Here is a 20,060-nt window from a genome sequence, read left to right as displayed (position 1 = left end):
GGGAACTACAAATGAGAGACTGTGTAGTGGCTACAATCCCCCTGCTGTGATAGGCTGGATGATGTGGAGGCGCGGGAGAAAACAAATAAACCAGAAAAAGAATGATTTGTGTTGGGTGATTGGCATGAAACTGCAGGTTCAGCGTGGCAAACTCCTGCGCAAAGGTATGTATGTATCTCTTGGAATAATTCCTTCTGTTTTCAGAGTGCCTTCAGCATGTGAAAGAGCGCTTACGGATTTGGCGAATTGATGTAGAAGCTCCAATCAAATTAGCACCTTCGAATGTGCGTTTATACTGGTAGACTAGAAATGTATTAATTCTGGTCGACTCTTTTGACACCGTTATTTGACCGATTCTAAACAGTATAAAACAACTTCAAACTTAGTTACCAGTTCAACCTTGTTAGTGACAAAAGAGAGACATTACCAAATTTCAGCATATTTGCTTTGCAGCTAACAGATTATTTATGAAGAAACCTGTGCCTTAAAAATTACAGAATAATTTCTCAGCAATTTAATGATATTTTAGAGACAAAAGATTTAATGAGATATTTAAATCCATATTTCATAAAGTTCCATGGTCAACCTAAGCTGGCACGACAGGGATATTTGTGAGTACATTTTCATTCCGTAATTGAATCACTTGTTAATAGAATTAACTCATACTACTAGCTTGCTGGCAAGTTCCTAGTAGAGAAGTGACATACATGCAAAGCATAGATACTCATATATCTCTAAGCAGTCCGCAGGTGCTGGCAAAAGCAAGCACTAGCAGTAGCCGAGGCAACCATCAAACCTTCATTTTCCTTCACCGTATAAGCGATATGCAGATGCAGGCTGGTGCTTGCTATGGAATGTGGTTGCCAAGCTAGAAGCATGAGGCAAGTTAGCTCAGAGCCACTGCACGGCATACCTCACAAGGCAATATGCAGAACATGCAGCAACACACGTACAGTGAATACATCAAAAACAGGCAAAAATCCTTCACACCATATTTATAGAGGCTAAATATTGGTGTACAATAAAATTCACTTGTAGTCTTAATGTTCTAAAATGAACCATTATTTTAGCTTAACCAGTGATATTGCTCAAGTCAAATATTTTTTCTGTAAAAGGTTTTTGCCCAGTGCTGTAGTCTGAAAAAAACATTATCTTCTATCCTAAACTACATTACCAGATTGTTCTAAGAAGGTGAAACTTATTAAAAATAACGAACAGAGAAAATAGTGGGTATGCAAGCATTTATTTGAGCTAAAACATACAACGATGGGATATTTATTATACACACTTTTATTTAACACTGGCTATTCATTTTTGTTAACCTGCCATATTCCAGTAAATATTATGTTGCCTTAAAAATTATAAAAATCGCTATCAAAAAGGTAAACCTTTAATAATCATCTTAAAAGACAGTTAAAGTAAATAAATATTGGCTTGCATGCAAGGGTCCAGATATGCATGAATAACTGCTAGGTACACTTTCCCTGTCATCTTTCCACAAAGGTAATCAATTTGATTGCAAACTCATTAAAACATCATATTAAATTGATTAAGTTATTTATTTTATTTATAATATTATATTAAAGCATTAATAATTAGAAATCAACATTTGCATTTGACATGTGATATGCGGAGAGGTCATGTCATAAATTTAAACATTCAATGTAGACCATATTTAACCTTTTCACCCTTGCGCGAGTCCCAAAATAGTATTTTCAATAGGTTGAAAATTGTTTTTGTGTCGAGAAGTTGTTTGACAATTTAAGTATAATGAATTGTATTGAGGTGATTCTTTAAGCATGCAAATGATTCGATATAAAGCTGGCTATTGCAACATCAAAACATATTTTACTTTCTGCGACAGCTATACGAATACGTAAAACGGACCCTCCATACAACTTACACATCAACCGATAGGTATTTAGGGACCCTCCATACAACTTACACATCAACCGATAGGTATTTAGGGACCCACCATACAACTTACACATCAACCGATAGGTATTTAGGGACCCTCCATACAACTTACACATCAACCGATAGGTATTTAGGGACCCTCCATACAACTTACACATCAACCGATAGGTATCTAGGGACCCTCCATACAACTTACACATCAACCGATAGGTATCTAGGGACCCTCCATACAACTTACACATCAACCGATAGGTATTTAGGGACCCTCCATACAACTTACACATCAACCGATAGGTATTTAGGGACCCTCCATACAACTTACACATCAACCGATAGGTATTTAGGGACCCTCCATACAACTTACACATCAACCGATAGGTATTTAGGGACCCTCCATACAACTTACACATCAACCGATAGGTATTTAGGGACCCTCCATACAACTTACACATCAACCGATAGGTATCTAGGGACCCTCCATACAACTTACACATCAACCGATAGGTATTTAGGGGCCAACTCAAAACTTACGCAATTCTTTCACTCAGTACCCGAGTTAAGCAACTATATTTTAGAACAACCAAACTTTTTAAATTAAATTAATCATTACCTTTTTTAAGTAGTTTATTCTGACAGGATATGTTAAAATTAAAAGTCACACCCATGTGAAATAGCATCGATCTAAACTGAAAATGGCATCAAACCCGCCTGAAAAGATGGAAATTCTTATTACACGCATAATTTTAGAGGAAATAAAATACCTCCATTTGGCACATACTATAAAGCAGAGGCACCAACTAAGCGATTATTTATTATAAATTATTTACTCTATAGAAAAATGGGTTTGGGTACGTCTGCCAAAAAACTTTTGTGATAACATATTGACAAATTTTAGAATTCAAGTTTAACTACATGTATGTGTCAACAACTGTGAATTACACAATAATTCAATAAAATAACATACTTGGGAATAATGAGGCTTTCGAGATGAAAATCATGAGGCACTACTATGATCTACTTTGTATGTCAAAAGCGTTGCATGTTGACACAACTAATTCCATAAGAATACGTTGTAGTTTATATATTTCGTTTCACAGCTCAAAAACCTATTATGCTTCCGTAATGAATGCTGCATTAAAATAAATGTATCATTTTAAACTGTAGAAAAAACTTTATAATATGTAACAAATAGATCAAGACAGTGGTATAGTAATCTATAAATAGATGCTTACATTGTTGCTTTACCTTAAGAACGCAGGAGTGGGCGTGTAGGCTTGGGGATTTATAGATTTGAAGGCATAACTTAGATTAAATAAAATTTAAACCAAATTAATTTATTTCATATTTTTACATACTTTATGTTGTATTTTGATTTTTGACCAACCACTTCATTGTCATTTAGAAATCTGCAGCATTTTTAGATATTTCAAATGTTGTAGCGGAGTCGAATAGTCACACTAATTTCACATCACATTTTTAAAATTTGTATGTTGAGGTGATTGTATATTAGGAGGTTTCACTGCATTGAAATAGCTATGCTATGTCTTAGCCATCTTCTTATTTTTAGTTGGATTGTGAGACACTGCTTGTCTGCATCGGCCGACGACCCTTTACAGACAAACTTGGGTTGGAGTCAGTTAATCTCCAGGTAGATAAGAGAGGTAGAATACCGATCAACGAGCGTTTCCAGACTGCAGTACCAAGGTGAGAATTCATCTGTTTTTCTAATCGCTAAAAACAGTTATATACAAGTCTTGTCATCACTGGAGACGTTACTTCAATAAAGCACTACAACAATTTTTATGATCAAATATTCTACAAGAGAACACTAATATCATAAATTTAAATAATAGATCATCCCGATTGTGGTCTTTTTCACATTTAATCGGTAGAGTTTGAAAAATAATTCTAGCAGCGTGATGCTATACATTGAGTGCAGTGTTGATCAAAATATTCCTCAACGTACATTTGTTGAAGCACCTGTAGTACATTGACGGATAACGTTTTGACTCGATGTCCCAGGTTAACTCCAACAAAGCTGATAGCATGATCATGCAGCATACTGTCAATCTATCGGATCCCCTTCGCAACACGAGCATCCAATCGCTTGAGTTCTATCTTCTTCACTTTCTAGCATATATGCTATTGGAGATGTGGTGGATGGGCCAATGCTGGCGCACAAGGCAGAGGATGAAGGCATCATTTGTGTGGAAGGAATAAATGGCAGCATACCACATATTGACTATAACTGTGTGCCCTCAGTCGTTTACACGCATCCTGAGGTGGCTTGGGTAGGCAAAACAGAGGAACAGCTTAAAGAAGAGGTATGCATACGTGTTACAGAGCTCTAATCTCCACCACATACTCTATATACACTCTGTATATTGTATATAATGATAAATGGGCAGGTGTGTGAATCTGATGGTCTTCAGTCTCTCTTCTTCTGGTTGTGCCGAGTAATATTAGCATGAAGATGTGGCACATGGCGCAGCCTTAAACACCAGTTCTATTAAAATAAGTTTTCCATTGACATAGTTCCTCGTAGTGTAGTCCATTTCTGCTAAGAGTTTGCAGTATTTTTATTTTGCTGATGCATTTGGTTAGCGTCGTTGCCAACAAATTTTAATATTTTGAACGCGAAGACTAATGTTTTAGTATTCATTTTAATTATTAGAATTAATGAGTCTAGAACATGTCTCAGCCAGGCCTGTCTGGGTACCATTCCCGATTCAATTATGATTCATGTCTTATAAATGATTTGTTTATATAGGGAGTGCCATACGCTGTAGGCAAGTTCCCTCTACTCGCTAACAGCCGTGCTAAAACGAACAACGATCAAGATGGCATGATCAAAGTACTTGGGCATAAAGAGACAGACCGTCTACTCGGTGTGCACATGATTGGATCTGTGAGTATGCAGATTACTCTGTTATTCATTTGCCTTGTGTGGTCGGTTTTTACCAATTCTGTGTTTTAGTAGTATGCTAATCTATGGACTGTATTAGTTTATGTAATCTGTGTCTATGTACCGTATAAGTCTACATAATAAGCGTGCCTGTGTAATATGTTATGCCCAAAAATACAAACTAAAGTGTACCTGTTGTGCCTAGGTTGCAGGGGAGATGATTAATGAGGCAGCCTTAGCCATGGAATATGGCGCTTCCTGTGAGGACATCGCTCGAGTCTGTCATGCACATCCTGTAAGTACTTACCTCTATCTTCCATTATTTTTGCACTTACATTTCAAGTATGTATAAACCTCAGCTAGTTCTCCACCTGTTTCTTTCTCTTAGCATCTCCATCAACAGCGGTCATGGCATCTCTCATCAGCCAGTGTAATATGTCTGAAGTTATCTTACCATTGGTTCTATAACTCACCATGCCGTATCCCAGAATCTGGCTAAACGTAATTCTCATCACTATCTGTTCTTTTGCATTTGTAGACGGTGTCAGAGGCGTTCAGAGAGGCTAACTTAATGGCATATTGTGGGAAGGCTATCAACTGTTAGCATCAGGCTCTCGCTAGCATGGGAGCCATGGCTAGACTCCATCTCAATTTGCCCTGTCATTACCTATGATTGGCATACAATAATCTCACTAAAAATTTTATCTTTATTAACTTATTATACGCTGCAGCATTGAGACCAGCTGCCAGAACTTATAACGTGTCGGTTATAAGCTCAAGTGAAACAGCTCGTTTGACTAGTGCTAGAATAAAACTTTTGGAGTCCGTGTCTCAAATATTACTTTCAAATAATGGGCCATTTTGTGCAACTTTATCTTGATCCACCTTCTAAAACTCGGTTACTGGCTTAAACATGCATAAACATTGCCAAAATATACTGAGCTCTGTTGTAAATACCGATAATACGAAAATACATGTATTTGCATAATAAAATGTTTTGAATACAAAAGTTGAAAATATTGAACTGCTCAGCATCATCTTCTTATTCCGAATGGCCAGTTTCTCTCAACCTTGGATCGGGATTTCTTCCTTCTTCGGCTGCGTCTCGAATGGGTGGATGCTGCTCAGAAAAACAAGATAAGAGAATTTACAAACTACGAGAAGTGTAGCTATAACAAACTCTTCTTGTTTGTAGGATTAATATCCAACACTAATACTTATCGCTTCTCACGAACAGCTTTCAGCTTATTTTTAAGGTAAAAAAAGACTAAAGTTTTAACAGCTACCTATTTTGCTGTACACGGAGCTGTGACATCAAATAGGTACATGTACACTTATCTGTAACATTGAATAGCTATCTGTACACTTATCTGTGACATTGAATAAGCTACCTGCACACCTATTACTGACATTGAATAGCTATCTGTACACCTATTAGTGACATTGAATAGCTATCTGTACACCTATTAGTGACATTGAACAGCTATCTGTACACCTATTAGTGACATTGAATAGCTATCTGTACACCTATTAGTGACATTGAATAGCTATCTGCACACCTGTTAGTGACATTTAATAGCTATCTGTACACCTATTAGTGACATTGAATAGCTAACTGCACACCTATTAGTGACATTGAATAGCTATCTGTACACTTATTAGTGACATTGAATAACTATCTGTACACTTATTAGTGACATTGAATAGCTATCTGTACACCTATTAGTGACACTGAAGAGCTATCTGCACACCTATTAGTGACATTGAATAGCTATCTGCACACCTGTTAGTGACATTGAATAGCTATCTGTACACCTATTAGTGACACTGAATAGCTATATGTACACCTATTAGTGACATTGAATAGCTATCTGCACACCTATTAGTGACATTGAATAGCTATCTGTACACCTATTAGTGACATTGAATAGCTACCTGTACACTTATCTATACCTTGAATAGTTACATGTACATCCAGCTACTATAACTTACATCTGCCACCATCATCAGCATTCACAACATTAATATTGAGTGGCTCGGGTGTTTCAGGCCCAGCTAGAGCATCAAATGAAGCATTTGCTCCTTCACCAGCCATCTCTTCTTGCCACTCATCACTTGTTGGGTATTGCGAAAGCTTGTGCGCGAAGAATATCGCTACTAGCTAAAATAATTTCAATGAGTACTCTAACAGCATTACATAGCGTGGCGAAGCATGAAGCAGTTGCTTATATGTAGAACATGCTCAAGGATGCCGGTCTGAAAAATATGATGAAAAGCAATCAGCTAAAATAAAAAATGATATCTTGTAACAGACTTGTGTCTACAAGTGGGTATCTGCTACATACCGTAAGAACATTCATTAGAGTTTTAAGCTGAAGGAATCAAAATAACTTGTGAAAGTACAACCGCTCTTTTTAGTACGCAAAAAAAACTTACGAGAAGAAAGGTAGCTCCAATAGATGTCCCCACTATAACGTAGATATTCTTGCTGAAGACAGTCAGAAACGCGTTATAGCAGCCCTGTAAAAAGTTGATAAATTGGTCTGTTACCAAACAGTTAACGTTTCATTAAACCATTTGCGTAGCACGATTATCATCAGTGCTTTTTTGTTGGTAGCAGTATACTCTATGAAATAATGATTGACTTGCTCAAACCTTTATAGTTTTTTACTACTATAATATAGCAAACAAATTCAACCTTCAATACTAGGAGGATCTCTTAGTCTATGTTACACTATCATTCAAGCAAAGGAACTTGCAAGCAAACAGGACTCACTAAATTTATGGTTTCCGTGTGTGGCAACCTTTTATAGTTTCTTTTAAAAATAGCTAATAAACCACCTTTCGATTGGCCTGTTCCATTTCAGCTGCCGCCAAATTAGGGTGATAGTAAAAAGTAGCCCTAATTTTACCTGATCTGCTGTAGAACCTTCCCCTGTATGAGTGCAGGTTAAATCTTGAATCAACAGATTAGAAAAGTCTTTAGGCAAAGCAGAACCCAGCACGTCTTCATTCTTGCCATCAGAAGAAAGAAGCAGGCAACAGCTTGCAGGAATTAATTGCACTAAGGCTACAAGCTCAAGTCTATCTGTAAGACAAAATCAAAACTATGATTTCACGTGAAGTAATGAGCAGTCATAAACTTTTGCTGCGCTTGTCCGTAGCAAACTGTATGCTTAATATACATATATTTTGTATATTATGATATATATTTGACCATATATAATTATTTGAAATATATATTTGAAAACTAAACTATTGTTTTTATTGCAACCAGAAAAGATTTGTATAACAAACTTACTGACGCCTACTTCTGAAATTAATGCAACACGATTATCAAGGGTAAGTATTTTGTTAGCTTTTATCGGATCAAACTGGGAGATGTTGAAGACCTTTGTGGTTCTGTTCCATACTTTCGTTTGTTTGTAATCTCCACCACTCTGCCATCCACAACAATTATACTGTAACAAAGTATAATTTCCAGGACAGAAATTAGGTATTTTACATACTTGAACATATTGTAGAACTGGTCTGTTCAGCAGATATACGTAGTCAGTTTTTACTTTCTGAACTATGCAATTCTCCGAAGTTACAATTTTAAGGAATTTACAATTATAGAGAATGCTGGATAATTGTTTAAGAGCTACCTTAACTTGCATCCATTGCCACATGTATGTAACAGATGCACCTGGACTTGTGTCATCTAAACCATTTGACTTGCCTGTAAAACCATTATCCAAGGTAATATTACCAAAAGTGTGTATCTTCTCTTTAGCCTACAATATCAGTTATAGCCTAATAAACACATCTGATTGAAGTTGTCTTCTCAATTCTAGTTGTTCTCAAGCATGCAATAATAGCAAGTAATGCATTTTATACAAAGACAAAACAAAACGGTTTTATTAAAACATGTAGATTGCTGTTTTATTTTAGCACCATATAATCAATTTTCTAGGTAGCCTAAACTTTAAGCAACAAGCGAGTGTTTCCAGTTGTTTCAAAGTTACCTGATTTTAAAAGGAGTTGTCGGTGCTTGAAAATGAGTACAAACAGACCAATTATTTCATGGCTTACACTATTAAACCACTTAGTTTATTAGCATTTGTGATCCTAGAACTCTTAAATAAAAATAAAAGTATAAAAAACTATAATTATGTATTACTTTTTTTCATTTACAAAACCTAAATGAGTAAACTTTCAACTAAATTTTTGGTGCACAAGACAACAATTCCAAAAGTTAAATGATTGATTTGTTACGAGCTAGTACATTTAAAAGACTATTTTAATTTCTAACAAATACCTGACATAGTGATTGTCACTTGTAGGCAAGTCACTGGAGCACGACCCTTATACATTTTAAAATGATTGTCTTAAAGGTTTCCTGCCACAGAGAGACATGTGTTGAGCCAATCTCACCATATAAAAATTCAATGATCAAAAAAGGGTTTGCTTAAAACCAAAATAAGGTTGTTCAATGTATCAATAGGAAGACAAATGAAGTTTCTATTTCAATAGGCAATATTATAATGTATTATGGTACTATTACAACATATTATAAAATATTAACCATTTATTTAATTTGATTGACTAATTGTTGCCGTCTTTTTTAATTTCGGTATGGCACAATTAAAAAAATATTTCTGTTTGAAATGAAATTATTGCCAATAAAGTAACAATTAAAAAACAGCTAAAATCAGTTCTTAAAAGTGAAGAAAGATCAAAATGTGATCGAATGAGTTGTTTAAAAACTCTGCACATGCAAATAAGTTTTGTATACACTACGCCTACATGTGAGTCCCATAAACCGTAAGAATATTCTAAATGTATTTGTGGGTCCTGTAAACACAAAAAATTCTACATATACTTATGGGATATTTGAAATCTTTAAAAAACAGAAAACCCTGCATATCCATGTAGGTCTCATAACCACAAAAATACCTTGCATGTACATATAGGTTTTGTGAGCGCATGAATATCCTGCATGTACATATAGGTCTTCTGAGCACGTGAATACCATGCATGTACATGTAGGTCTCGTGACCACATGAATACCCTGCATGCACATATAGGTTTTGTGAGCACATGAATATCCTGCATGTACATATAGGTTTTGTGAGCACATGAATATCCTGCATGTACATATAGGTTTTGTGAGCACATGAATACCATGCATGTACATATAGGTTTTGTGAGCACATGAATATCCTGCATGTACATATAGGTCTCGTGAGCACATGAATATCCTGTATGTACATATAGGTTTTGTGAGCACATGAATATCCTGCATGTACATATAGGTCTTGTGAGCACATGAATACCGTGCATGTACATATAGGTCTTGTGAAAACTAAATTACTTCTATGGCACCAATCTTAAGAACTAGATAGCACAATATTGTAGTAATTTTAAAAAAGCTCATTTGGTATTTCTATGTTATAAATGGCATGTAGAATTAAGAGTGTTATGCTATTGTACTTATCTATAGCTTATCACCTTTACACCCTGTGATGCATTTTTATGAAGTGAAAAAAGCTGCCAAGAATATGTTGAATTTATACCGTGCACACGATGTATGCACCCATGTAAGTCAATTTGATAAAATAAAATATATATTCTTACCGAATCTTGGTTGGCTGCAACTAATACTATGAAAACAATAGTTGCTGCTGCAACTATACCCATAGTCACACTGTACTGAAATAGAAGAATAGAGGTTGAAAATATCACGCGATGGTAAGATGATCGTAAAACATAATGCTAATGCTGACACGATTCAGAAGTGCAAGAAAAACTTGTCTCTGTCAATACTCATAACTTCATTAATAACTGTCTCATACTGCATTGTAAAAACTTGTCTCTATCAATACTCATAACTTCATAAATAACTGTCTCATACTGCATTATAAAAACTTGTCTCTACCAATACTCATAACTTCATAAATAACTGTCTCATACTGCATTGTAAAAACTTGTCTCTACCAATACTCATAACTTCATAAATAACTGTCTCATACTGCATTGTAAAAACTTGTCTCTACCAATACTCATAACTTCATAAATAACTGTCTCACACTGCATTGTAAAAACTTGTCTTTATCAATACTCATAACTTCATAAATAACTGTCTCATACTGCATTGTAAAAACTTGTCTCTACCAATACTCATAACTTCATAAATAACTGTCTCATACTGCATTGTAAAAACTTGTCTCTATCAATACTCATAACTTCATAAATAACTGTCTCATACTGCATTGTAAAAACTTTCAACACGCTCTCATAGCTCACTCATGATAGTAGAAAGAACAATAATATTAATAAAATTTTATTTTAGGCTATTTTAGTAGTTGATAAAAGACTTATAAACTGCTTTAATTCAAGTTGTATTTACAGTAGAGAGCAAACAATTCCACATTTCTTTTATGTGTTCATGAGATTTTAACCTGATGACTGCATAAAATAACAACTGGTGAGCTTTCATTCTTTTATTAAATTACTATATTAGCAAGACTTTTATTTTTATTTCATGATCATAATATCAATGATTAATTGTTGAATTATTGTACAAAGATGGGGAACCCCTGCTTATTGTTAACAATGTAGGTGCATCCAACAAAAAAACTGCTCAGTGTATGCAGGAAGTGACATCATTTGTAAACAAACTTTAGTATCAACTTGATATTTTTATATCATTGCACTGAATCCACTCGCAAACCTGTACACCCCCTGTACACTAGCTCAAAGTGATCAGTATTGTTATACTTATCAATTGATTATGGAAAACTCAGTTTTAATACTCTAAAATAATATCTAGAAGAGGGTACTGGAGTCAAAATGTTTGCTGTTAAAACCTATTTGTTTTAGTAAGCAAATGACCAATTACGCAACAAACTATTTACGTCGTAATTCCTAATATGATCTGCTATAATTTTAGTATGACAGTATTCTAGAGCAAATTGTCTAAAGTGCAGTAAAGTTATATTACAAAACATTCATCACAATTATCATTTTTTTTGCTGAATAAATTTTTTGTTGAGTAATTGTATACGGTTATCCTGTACAATATATAATGGGAAACATTCTAAGCTATAGATTTATTATAGCTAATACCCATTTTAATTTTGTATTAACATCATTTCAAGGAGTAGACGGAAGATGAATGAGGCAAAGTCTTCTTAGAGTATTTGAGTATACTATTACCATATGTATAATATATAATAATATAATCTTGAGTATTTGTACTCTTGTAATTAACCCACTTACCATGTTAAGAATGCCTCTTTTGTGCAATGCCGCTCCTCCACATCCACAAAAAGAACACAAAGAAATGAAGGAAGCTGTACCAATTGCCACGTATACAATGTTATTGGTGATAGCTTTGATTCCCTCAGCCTTCAGAACATCATAATCCTCATCCTGGTTTATCGATATGGTGAAAGAGAATATTCTCCAAATGATCGCCTTACGGTGCATGGCAAATAGCGCAAGCATGGCGCAGCCTCCTGCCTGAATGGAAATTTACTCAGACTGTTGAAACTTGACTATGATCACAAAACAGAACAGAGACAGTAATCAGGCGCATGGTAACAAGCAAGCCAAAGTTACAAGATACCATAACTGTATGACCATAGCCAATGGTAAGCCACTATTTATTCTCGCATAGCTCTGTGTTGACTACTAAAATTTAGACTTCTGTGTTAGCTTTTCTACCGCTTCCAACTTGGATTACTAACTCACTTATTACACTGTGTATAAATCTACAGCTTGTATGGCAGCTATCAAATTGTAATAGACAAAACTATGAAATTGTTCCCACAACTATTACAAATATTGTCGAGAACTGAGTTTAGTATGTCTGATATGTATGGGCAAAAAATAGCCGCCAGAGTTCTAAATACAGCCTATTCACAAACTTAGCGTAGTTTTCCATGAATAAATAAAGGCACCAATTACATATTTTTTCAGGTCAAGCAATGTTTGCTTATAGAAAAATCTACTAACAGCATGCAACTGACAGCCAACTATATGCCAGAGTTTACTATGGGTCAGAACTTACTATAAGACAGAACTTACTATGAGTCAGAGCTCACTATGAGTCAGAGCTTACTACGAGTCAGAACTTACTAAAAGTCAGAACATACTACGAGTCAGAACTTACTAAGAGTCAGAGCTTACTATGAGTCAGAACTTACTATGGGTCAGAACTTACTGTGAGTCAGAACTTACTGTGAGTCCGAGCTTACTCTGATTTGAAGCTTATCGTAAGCTCTGACTACTATAATGTCAGGGCGCGCAATAATATTCATAGCTTTTAAAGGAAATGTATTAAAGATGATTACAGTGCCTCAGAAAAACTTAACTATCATTCTGATAATATTATTCTAGCTGACTATTAGAGTGGCTTAAAAATATATTGTTATACTGTTTTAAATTCTTACGGCGGAGATGATGGTAATAATTGTTACTATGATCCTGAAGATCCCTCTAAGAGGTTCATGAGGATCAGCGGCTTGACTATTCATAGACACAGCAATCTGTTGATATCTTTCAGCAACTATTCATAGACACAGCAATCTGTTGATATCTTTCAGCAACTATTCATAGACACAGCAATCTGTTGATATCTTTCAGCAACTATTCATAGACACAGCAATCTGTTGATATCTTTCAGCAGTTATAGAGAACTCTAGATAAAATCTGTTTTTGTTTGCGTTGCATTGTTGAATATCCTAAATAGTTAAAAGATAGTGAGCCAAGTCAAGTGACTGTATCTCAAGGCTTACAATAGCCATCCAATTATATTTTATAATTATATCATATAATCATATATTAAATCATTTGTTATATTCAGATTTATTTTACTTCATGTGTGACTATATTTTTTCTGCTAACACCTTACACAAAGTTTTCAGCACGGTTCAATTGAACTGTTAATAAATAAACTAGATTGTTTTATCTAGTACATCCTTATATCATTAGTTTCTTTTTTAAACACTTTGGAATTTTATGTTATTATTGTATTTATTTATATAATTATTTTTCATCATGATCTGATTTGCTTTTTTTCAGCGTTAGCTTGTGAAATCAATTTAAGGTCAAATCAAATAATGTAAAAATTATGTTACCATTTTTTTGCAATTGTATGCCATCTAGATTTCAACCTGTAAATTACAGCAATTCACGGCTAACAAAACCTATTTTTCAATGTAGTGATCTTTTGATCCAACCAAATTATGAAGTATTTGCTAAGTGGTCCAGCTCATATGGTAACAACTGAAAATGTCATGCGTACCGCAGCAATAAAACTTTCCAAGGCAGTTGAACTGGCTAGCTTTGCAGGGTGCTGACAAAGGACAAAGGCAGCTGTTAGATGTGGTTATCAGGTGAATGTTATTCAGTTTAGGTTTAAAGTGGTACAGGAACTCACAATAGTGTTTGATGGCAGAGACTAGATTTTATATTTAAATGACTATTATATCAGCAATCAGCTGAGCAAGATCGACACCTGCAATCTTGAACATTGATGCTGCTGACGCAGCGCAAGAAAATTAGAATCTTTGGATTTCAATTTTATTACAGAATGCTCTGATATCAAACAGATATACATCAATTCCAAATGCAAAAAAAACAATATCTGCTATTTTAAATCTTCTTTTGCTGTGAGATAGTAAAGATAGACTTATGCGAATAGAGTTATTGAAGTAAACAAAGTCAACTAAAACCGTTGAACAACTCTTCAATAAGAGTGGGCCCAGAAAAGGGCTTTTGGAGGAATACCAAAGGGCAAATATGAGAACAGTTTCTCACTAGGATTTATGCTTCTGAGAGTGATTTGCTATTGGTCAATTTCAACAAACCTTGATGAAATTAATTTTAGTAGCATAAAATATAATGCAAATTAGTTTGTTCTAGGAAAAGAAACACAGTAATGAGACCTATTAACAGCATTAAAACAGTCTCTGTTCAAAGTACTGCTTTTACAATAAATAACTAGCCATATTTTTGTCAAGTCTCTGCGCAACTGAAAACTACATATTATAAAACAGACTTTTGCTCTTTACATTAGGAGGTAGAAATTTGTTCCCTTCATAACTCATCGTATTCACAAATGCCGTTGAAAACTGCCGTTCCTATTTTTACACCAGTCTGGAGAATATTAACTAACATTTGGTATGCCTCACTATTTGGAGTTACTCTTTGCCACAACAGTGTTGAATATATGTTATCGGGACAGATGTACTTCTGTAGTTCATCAATTAAACGGACAAAGAATTGATGTTCAGATCAGGATCAGTTAGACAATTTTTGTTGTAGTTTGCACACAGATGTTCATTCAAAAGGAAAATTGCTTAGTGTTTCAATTTGATACCATTTCTTAACTTGATACACTGTAAAATTGGACCCTCACTCCGGGTAAGACTCGATTAAAATGACATCTTATCCTCAGAGGAAGATGAAGAACATTTTCATGTCATCATGCTATCTTTGATCCTTAGTACATACCAGTCATTCAACAAGTTTTTTTTTCGCAACGATGCACCAACTCTAGCAAGCTTTACACTCTTTGCTGATGACCGGAGCTATCTAAATTGTTAGGAAGAGACAACTCCAACCTATAAGGTCGTGGTAGAGATAAAATACAAAAGATTGTGATTGTTAATTGATGCATTCTTTTTTAAATAGACAATCAATTGAGCATATTGTAAACCAACAGCTACACTATTGTCTATGTTTACTCATGCATATGACTATCTAGAATGTACACAAAAGATATACATGTACAACAGGATTAGTGTTAAACCTACTATATACTAACATACTGCAAACCTAATCAAGGCCAACTTGATACAGATGAAAGAAAATGAATATTTTTACAGCAGCAACTTTACTAAACAGAACTATGATCCTAAAATGTTTCTACACGTTTACTATAATCTCAAAGTTAATGAATGCAATATAAAAACATGCAAAACAGTTTATTTAATAGATACGCTAACATGTAATTAATCTTGTGATTCTACAGATTTAAAGAAGATATAGATAGCTTTTTACGAGTTTTTTCCCCAACACATAAAGCCTGTTTTTTAATAAATTTAACATACTCTAATGCGCCACAACTTATTTTTATGATAATTTAACAAATAAATCTCATTAAGAACAAAACAAAGTACTAAATAGTGCCATATGATTTCTCTGGGCAATACAATAAAATATTATGTAATGTGTTAACACATTACATCATGCCACTTCAGTATTTTTTATTTTAATCAACTCTAATTAATTAAAGTTAATGAATATTAAACTCACTTTACCATTGTAGAATATTGTGGATAGGATTTATCTACGAATGACTCACCACAACAGTTACGACTTCAAGTTACCCTTGTTCAATGAAATTAACGTGTTTCACAATAACAGAGTGAGCTTTTTAATTTTAGAGTATGAAAGCCAAAATATTGAACCACCATTTCTCATGAAGCTTCAATAATTGAGACAACTATGCATGAACATTGAAATTAATTTATAATCACCGCTTTTTAAACTCAGGCTATAGCATTTAGTTAATCTATAGTAATGAAACATATACATAATTTTACACACTATAAAAATTTTTTTCTCTAAGTCTACAAAATACATGACTAAAATTATAGGAAATTCTGTTTAGATATCTATGACAAAACTGAGTTGTTATTCACGCATTGGGATTTCCCAAAATCACGTGGTTTCAAACTAAAATGGCCGACACTAACGATAACGACTTGTATGCTCCTCAAAACACCTCTCCTTCCGTTACACCAATATATCACAGTCGTAGTTTACTATGGGTAAGTTACTCAAGTGTTAATTAAAAAAAATTACTGAGGCTAGAAATATAACTTGTTGCTGATAGAAAAGATCAGATCGGTTCATCTAGCCCTTTGTTCTACTGTTATTGCCAATATGTGGGCTTTGTAGGGAAAAGCCAACAAACTATGCGGCTTTTTGACCTTCTTCGTTGCTGCAATTAGCATTGTCGTTTGCGCTGTAGTGGGTTCGACCAAGGCTGATTCAACGGATTTCCTTGCGCTTCTGAACATAGCTCGTGAGTAAAGTTTCTAATATATAAATTACCTTACAGTTAAACGTAATAGTAGCTCTTAGAAATATATATATCAAGTTTACATTTGCTAAAATAAAGAAGTTTTGTATAGCTTCTATTGTGTCTCTGCATTAGCTTGCAACTAATGATTTTAAATTGTTTTGACATGATTAAGCATACTAACGCTACAAATTTGACAAGCTGTAATATCTCCTCACTTTATTGTTTTCTTTGTAAAGTTATAAGCTACTTTGCGTCTGTTCACAGCATACTCTGTTTGTATTTTAGTTACGAATTTAATTGCTGTGGTCCATGTAAGTATTCTGCCCAATCTTATGCAAAACTAATCTAAAGCATGCTCAGATGATTTGCACGATCAGCAGGCTCTGATGAAGATTATTTTACAATTTACAATACAGTACCAAGGAAACTATGCTTTCAAAATAGACGTTCAAGTACTAAAGCAAATAAAATTTGTTACAGGTTTGGTGGTACAGAAAGTCACATCTAGCTGAAGAAAAGTTATGGTTTCTTTTCTTCATCTATATGGTTATATGGACTCAGTGTATAACATCTGTTATCTACATCTGCATACAGACAGATGGTTCACTCACACCAACCACAACCACCACTCCTGTACCGCCAATAACCAGACACGCCAATGCCACTGCATACACTTTGCGCCCCGCTTCTACTAGGAAACTGCTCCAAACTATCAAATTAGTTTAACAACAGGTTAGCTCAGCCACAGTCCTGCGCAAATTTTCAACCTATTTGATAGTCCTATATATATAGTTTTTGTATATATGAAAAACTATATCACGATATACATATCATCACTTTTAATTATACATAACTGTGTACGAGCTTAATCATAGCACAGGTATGATACATTTTATACATCCCTTGAAGAGTTGCTAGGACGAACCTGTTACGACAGCAAACTTGTTGACAATGTGTGCTAAACTGCTGAGATTGTTAACTAAAGTAAGTACCCAATGTCCTAAATTCTCTTGCGAGCTTCAAAACTCATTACAATGTCTAATGGTTTGAGGTCTTGTGTACAGAACTTTATTGATATCAATAAGAAAATATAACTCTGGTGTGCTCATAATATAATGATAGCGCGGCTCACATTGCTAGACTGTAGATAGTAGCAGCGTTATTTAGAAAACTAATGTGGTAAAAAATCTGGATCAAAGCAACGGCGGCGTCAATGGAAGAATTTAAATTCATTCTAACAATTAGATATTAGCTTATGGTATCTAATTTCAGTTTTAGCAAGTCCCTAAAAGCATTGACACTATGCTGCATATACAATTTAAAAAATTGTCAAACAGTCACTGCAAGAATGCTCAAAATTTGAACAGGTTGTAAAACTCACAAACTGTATGGCACATACATTTGAATACAAATACATGTAATTGCATGTGCCTGTAGCAGCAATCCCTGAGCGAATCTGCTATACTATGGATTCGTATCTGACAGTGTCTCACTATATCACTAAACATTCCAGCGAGTGGTACGACAAGAATGCACATCTGATATATAGGTATACATATAATATACATAGAATAAACTCTGCAACTCTACCAGTGATGCAATACAAAAATAATGTTGTGATTTGTCTTAGAAACAATGTGATTACAAATGTAGCGAACCAAAAACATTACTAACAGTAACTCTACAAAAGTGATTCAATTTCTTTGACTATGAAAATGAAAACAAATCCCACATATTCATGAAAAAATAAAGGCATATATACAATCAGAAACATGTTAGGTGTCATGACACATTCTTAGTCTCTCCATTTTACCTACCTGAAAACATAGTTGTGTGTATGTCCAAAACAAAAACAATCAGCTGTATTGAGCACCCAAATTGCATACTATTGCACCACACAGAGTGAGCTTCAGCCAAAATTCAACAAAGCTATACAGAAATAAAAGGCAACATATAATACAAATCAATTGTTACCCAGCAGCTTAGGCTATCCTCCTTTTGCTTGCCAGTCAAACACCAGCCTTGCGTGAAGTAATTAAACACACTTGCATGTCTATAAGCATATTTTCTGATGGGTGAGGTGAAGGATACCTTGTGTGAGTCAGTTGGAAACCAAGGCTAACAAAGCAGTATTTCATTTGAGGCAACTGCTAAATGTCAATCACGCTGTTCAGCGCGAGCTCTTCCTAATGCAGCAGGAGACGATGACCTAGATGCTGAAGCTACCAGATGCTCCATATATTGTAACTGTAAAAACCTCTCTGCAAAAGTCCATACAATGAGTGTTAGCTTAAGAACAAAAAGGGAACAAATCTGGTGACATTAAAATGGTGTTACAAAAGCTGCTGCTCAGTGTGTGTCTCATGTCAAGAGAACAATATAGCGTAAGACAACATTTGTGGGTTTGATAGATTGGTCTTCGATGAGTACTACAATAAATTTGATATTCTGTCATTAATTGCTCCAGGCAATTCCCAAGCTACTTAAAATATCGCATATATGACCTGCTGCCAGGAAAATGATAAATAGCCTAGCAACAATTCAACTTGAAAGAGCAAACAGTGACAGCTGAGGACACGAAACAAGCTTGCATTAGCTCAATAAGCGGCTTACCACTTTCACAGCCCACACAGACCAACAAGCAAGCCTATTAGCTCGAACGTGACATCCCGATATTAATGGTGCAATTCATTCTAATCTAGATCAAACTGATCAACTACAAATAGAAATTGTCTATTTATAAGAAGACAACTCCTAATTCTACATGTATTGTTGCAGCACCCATGTTTACACTGCTCAATATAGCTTAATTAGACCTGTTGATTTGGCAGAAGGATGCCACGGAAGAGCAAGTCATCGTTCCATTTTTGAAATAAGTTGCATGAAGTGAATAAATGATGACAGGCCCATTTAGAATACTTTAAAAGCTCAAGAATGGTATTAGACTCCATTAGATATAACTCATTACTATTACTGCCCACGGCAAAAATTTGATAGTAAAAATATAGTTATAATCACCTTTACAACAGCACGAATCAAGAAGATATAGGTTGATACATTTGACATGATATAACTTTGAATATTGATCCTGGCATGAAAATACTACGCATGGTGAAATTTTGACCCAAAGACTGATCCGAAAGTTGCTAAACCATT

The 20,060-nt window shown here is 34.7% G+C and overlaps 3 protein-coding genes across 7 annotated transcripts in view; 2 read left to right on the top strand and 1 right to left on the bottom strand.

Annotated features, from left to right (window-relative positions):
* Window positions 1-124: 124 nt before the first annotated feature.
* LOC137405951 (dihydrolipoyl dehydrogenase, mitochondrial-like) lies at window positions 125-5,825 on the top strand. The gene is made up of 7 exons (XM_068092472.1): window positions 125-164; window positions 673-836; window positions 3,485-3,621; window positions 4,052-4,241; window positions 4,688-4,825; window positions 5,028-5,117; window positions 5,361-5,825. The coding sequence occupies exons 1-7, from the start codon at window positions 125-127 to the stop codon at window positions 5,424-5,426; spliced, it is 825 nt and encodes a 274-aa protein (XP_067948573.1). The 3' UTR covers window positions 5,427-5,825.
* Window positions 5,826-16,557: 10,732 nt separating this feature from the next.
* Window positions 16,558-17,822, top strand: LOC137405736 (uncharacterized). The gene is made up of 4 exons (XM_068092148.1): window positions 16,558-16,647; window positions 16,778-16,904; window positions 17,190-17,215; window positions 17,385-17,822. Exons 1-4 carry the CDS (start codon window positions 16,558-16,560, stop codon window positions 17,628-17,630), a joined length of 489 nt encoding a protein of 162 aa, XP_067948249.1. The 3' UTR covers window positions 17,631-17,822.
* A 127-nt stretch (window positions 17,823-17,949) lies between these two features.
* The window catches only part of LOC137385910 (nuclear factor 1 C-type-like), a 57,812-nt gene continuing 55,701 nt past the window's right edge, over window positions 17,950-20,060 (bottom strand). For all 5 annotated transcript variants that reach the window (XM_068072520.1, XM_068072522.1, XM_068072518.1 and 2 more), the window contains one exon: window positions 17,950-19,165. In XM_068072520.1, coding sequence (XP_067928621.1) covers window positions 19,062-19,165 — 104 coding nt within the window. In that variant the 3' untranslated portion in view covers window positions 17,950-19,061. The remainder of the gene's footprint in view (window positions 19,166-20,060) is intronic.

The sequence above is a fragment of the Watersipora subatra genome, chromosome 1 (genome assembly GCF_963576615.1).
Source record: "Watersipora subatra chromosome 1, tzWatSuba1.1, whole genome shotgun sequence".
Taxonomy (NCBI): Eukaryota; Metazoa; Bryozoa; class Gymnolaemata; order Cheilostomatida; family Watersiporidae; genus Watersipora; species Watersipora subatra.
This window is presented reverse-complemented; position numbering and strand designations above follow the sequence as displayed.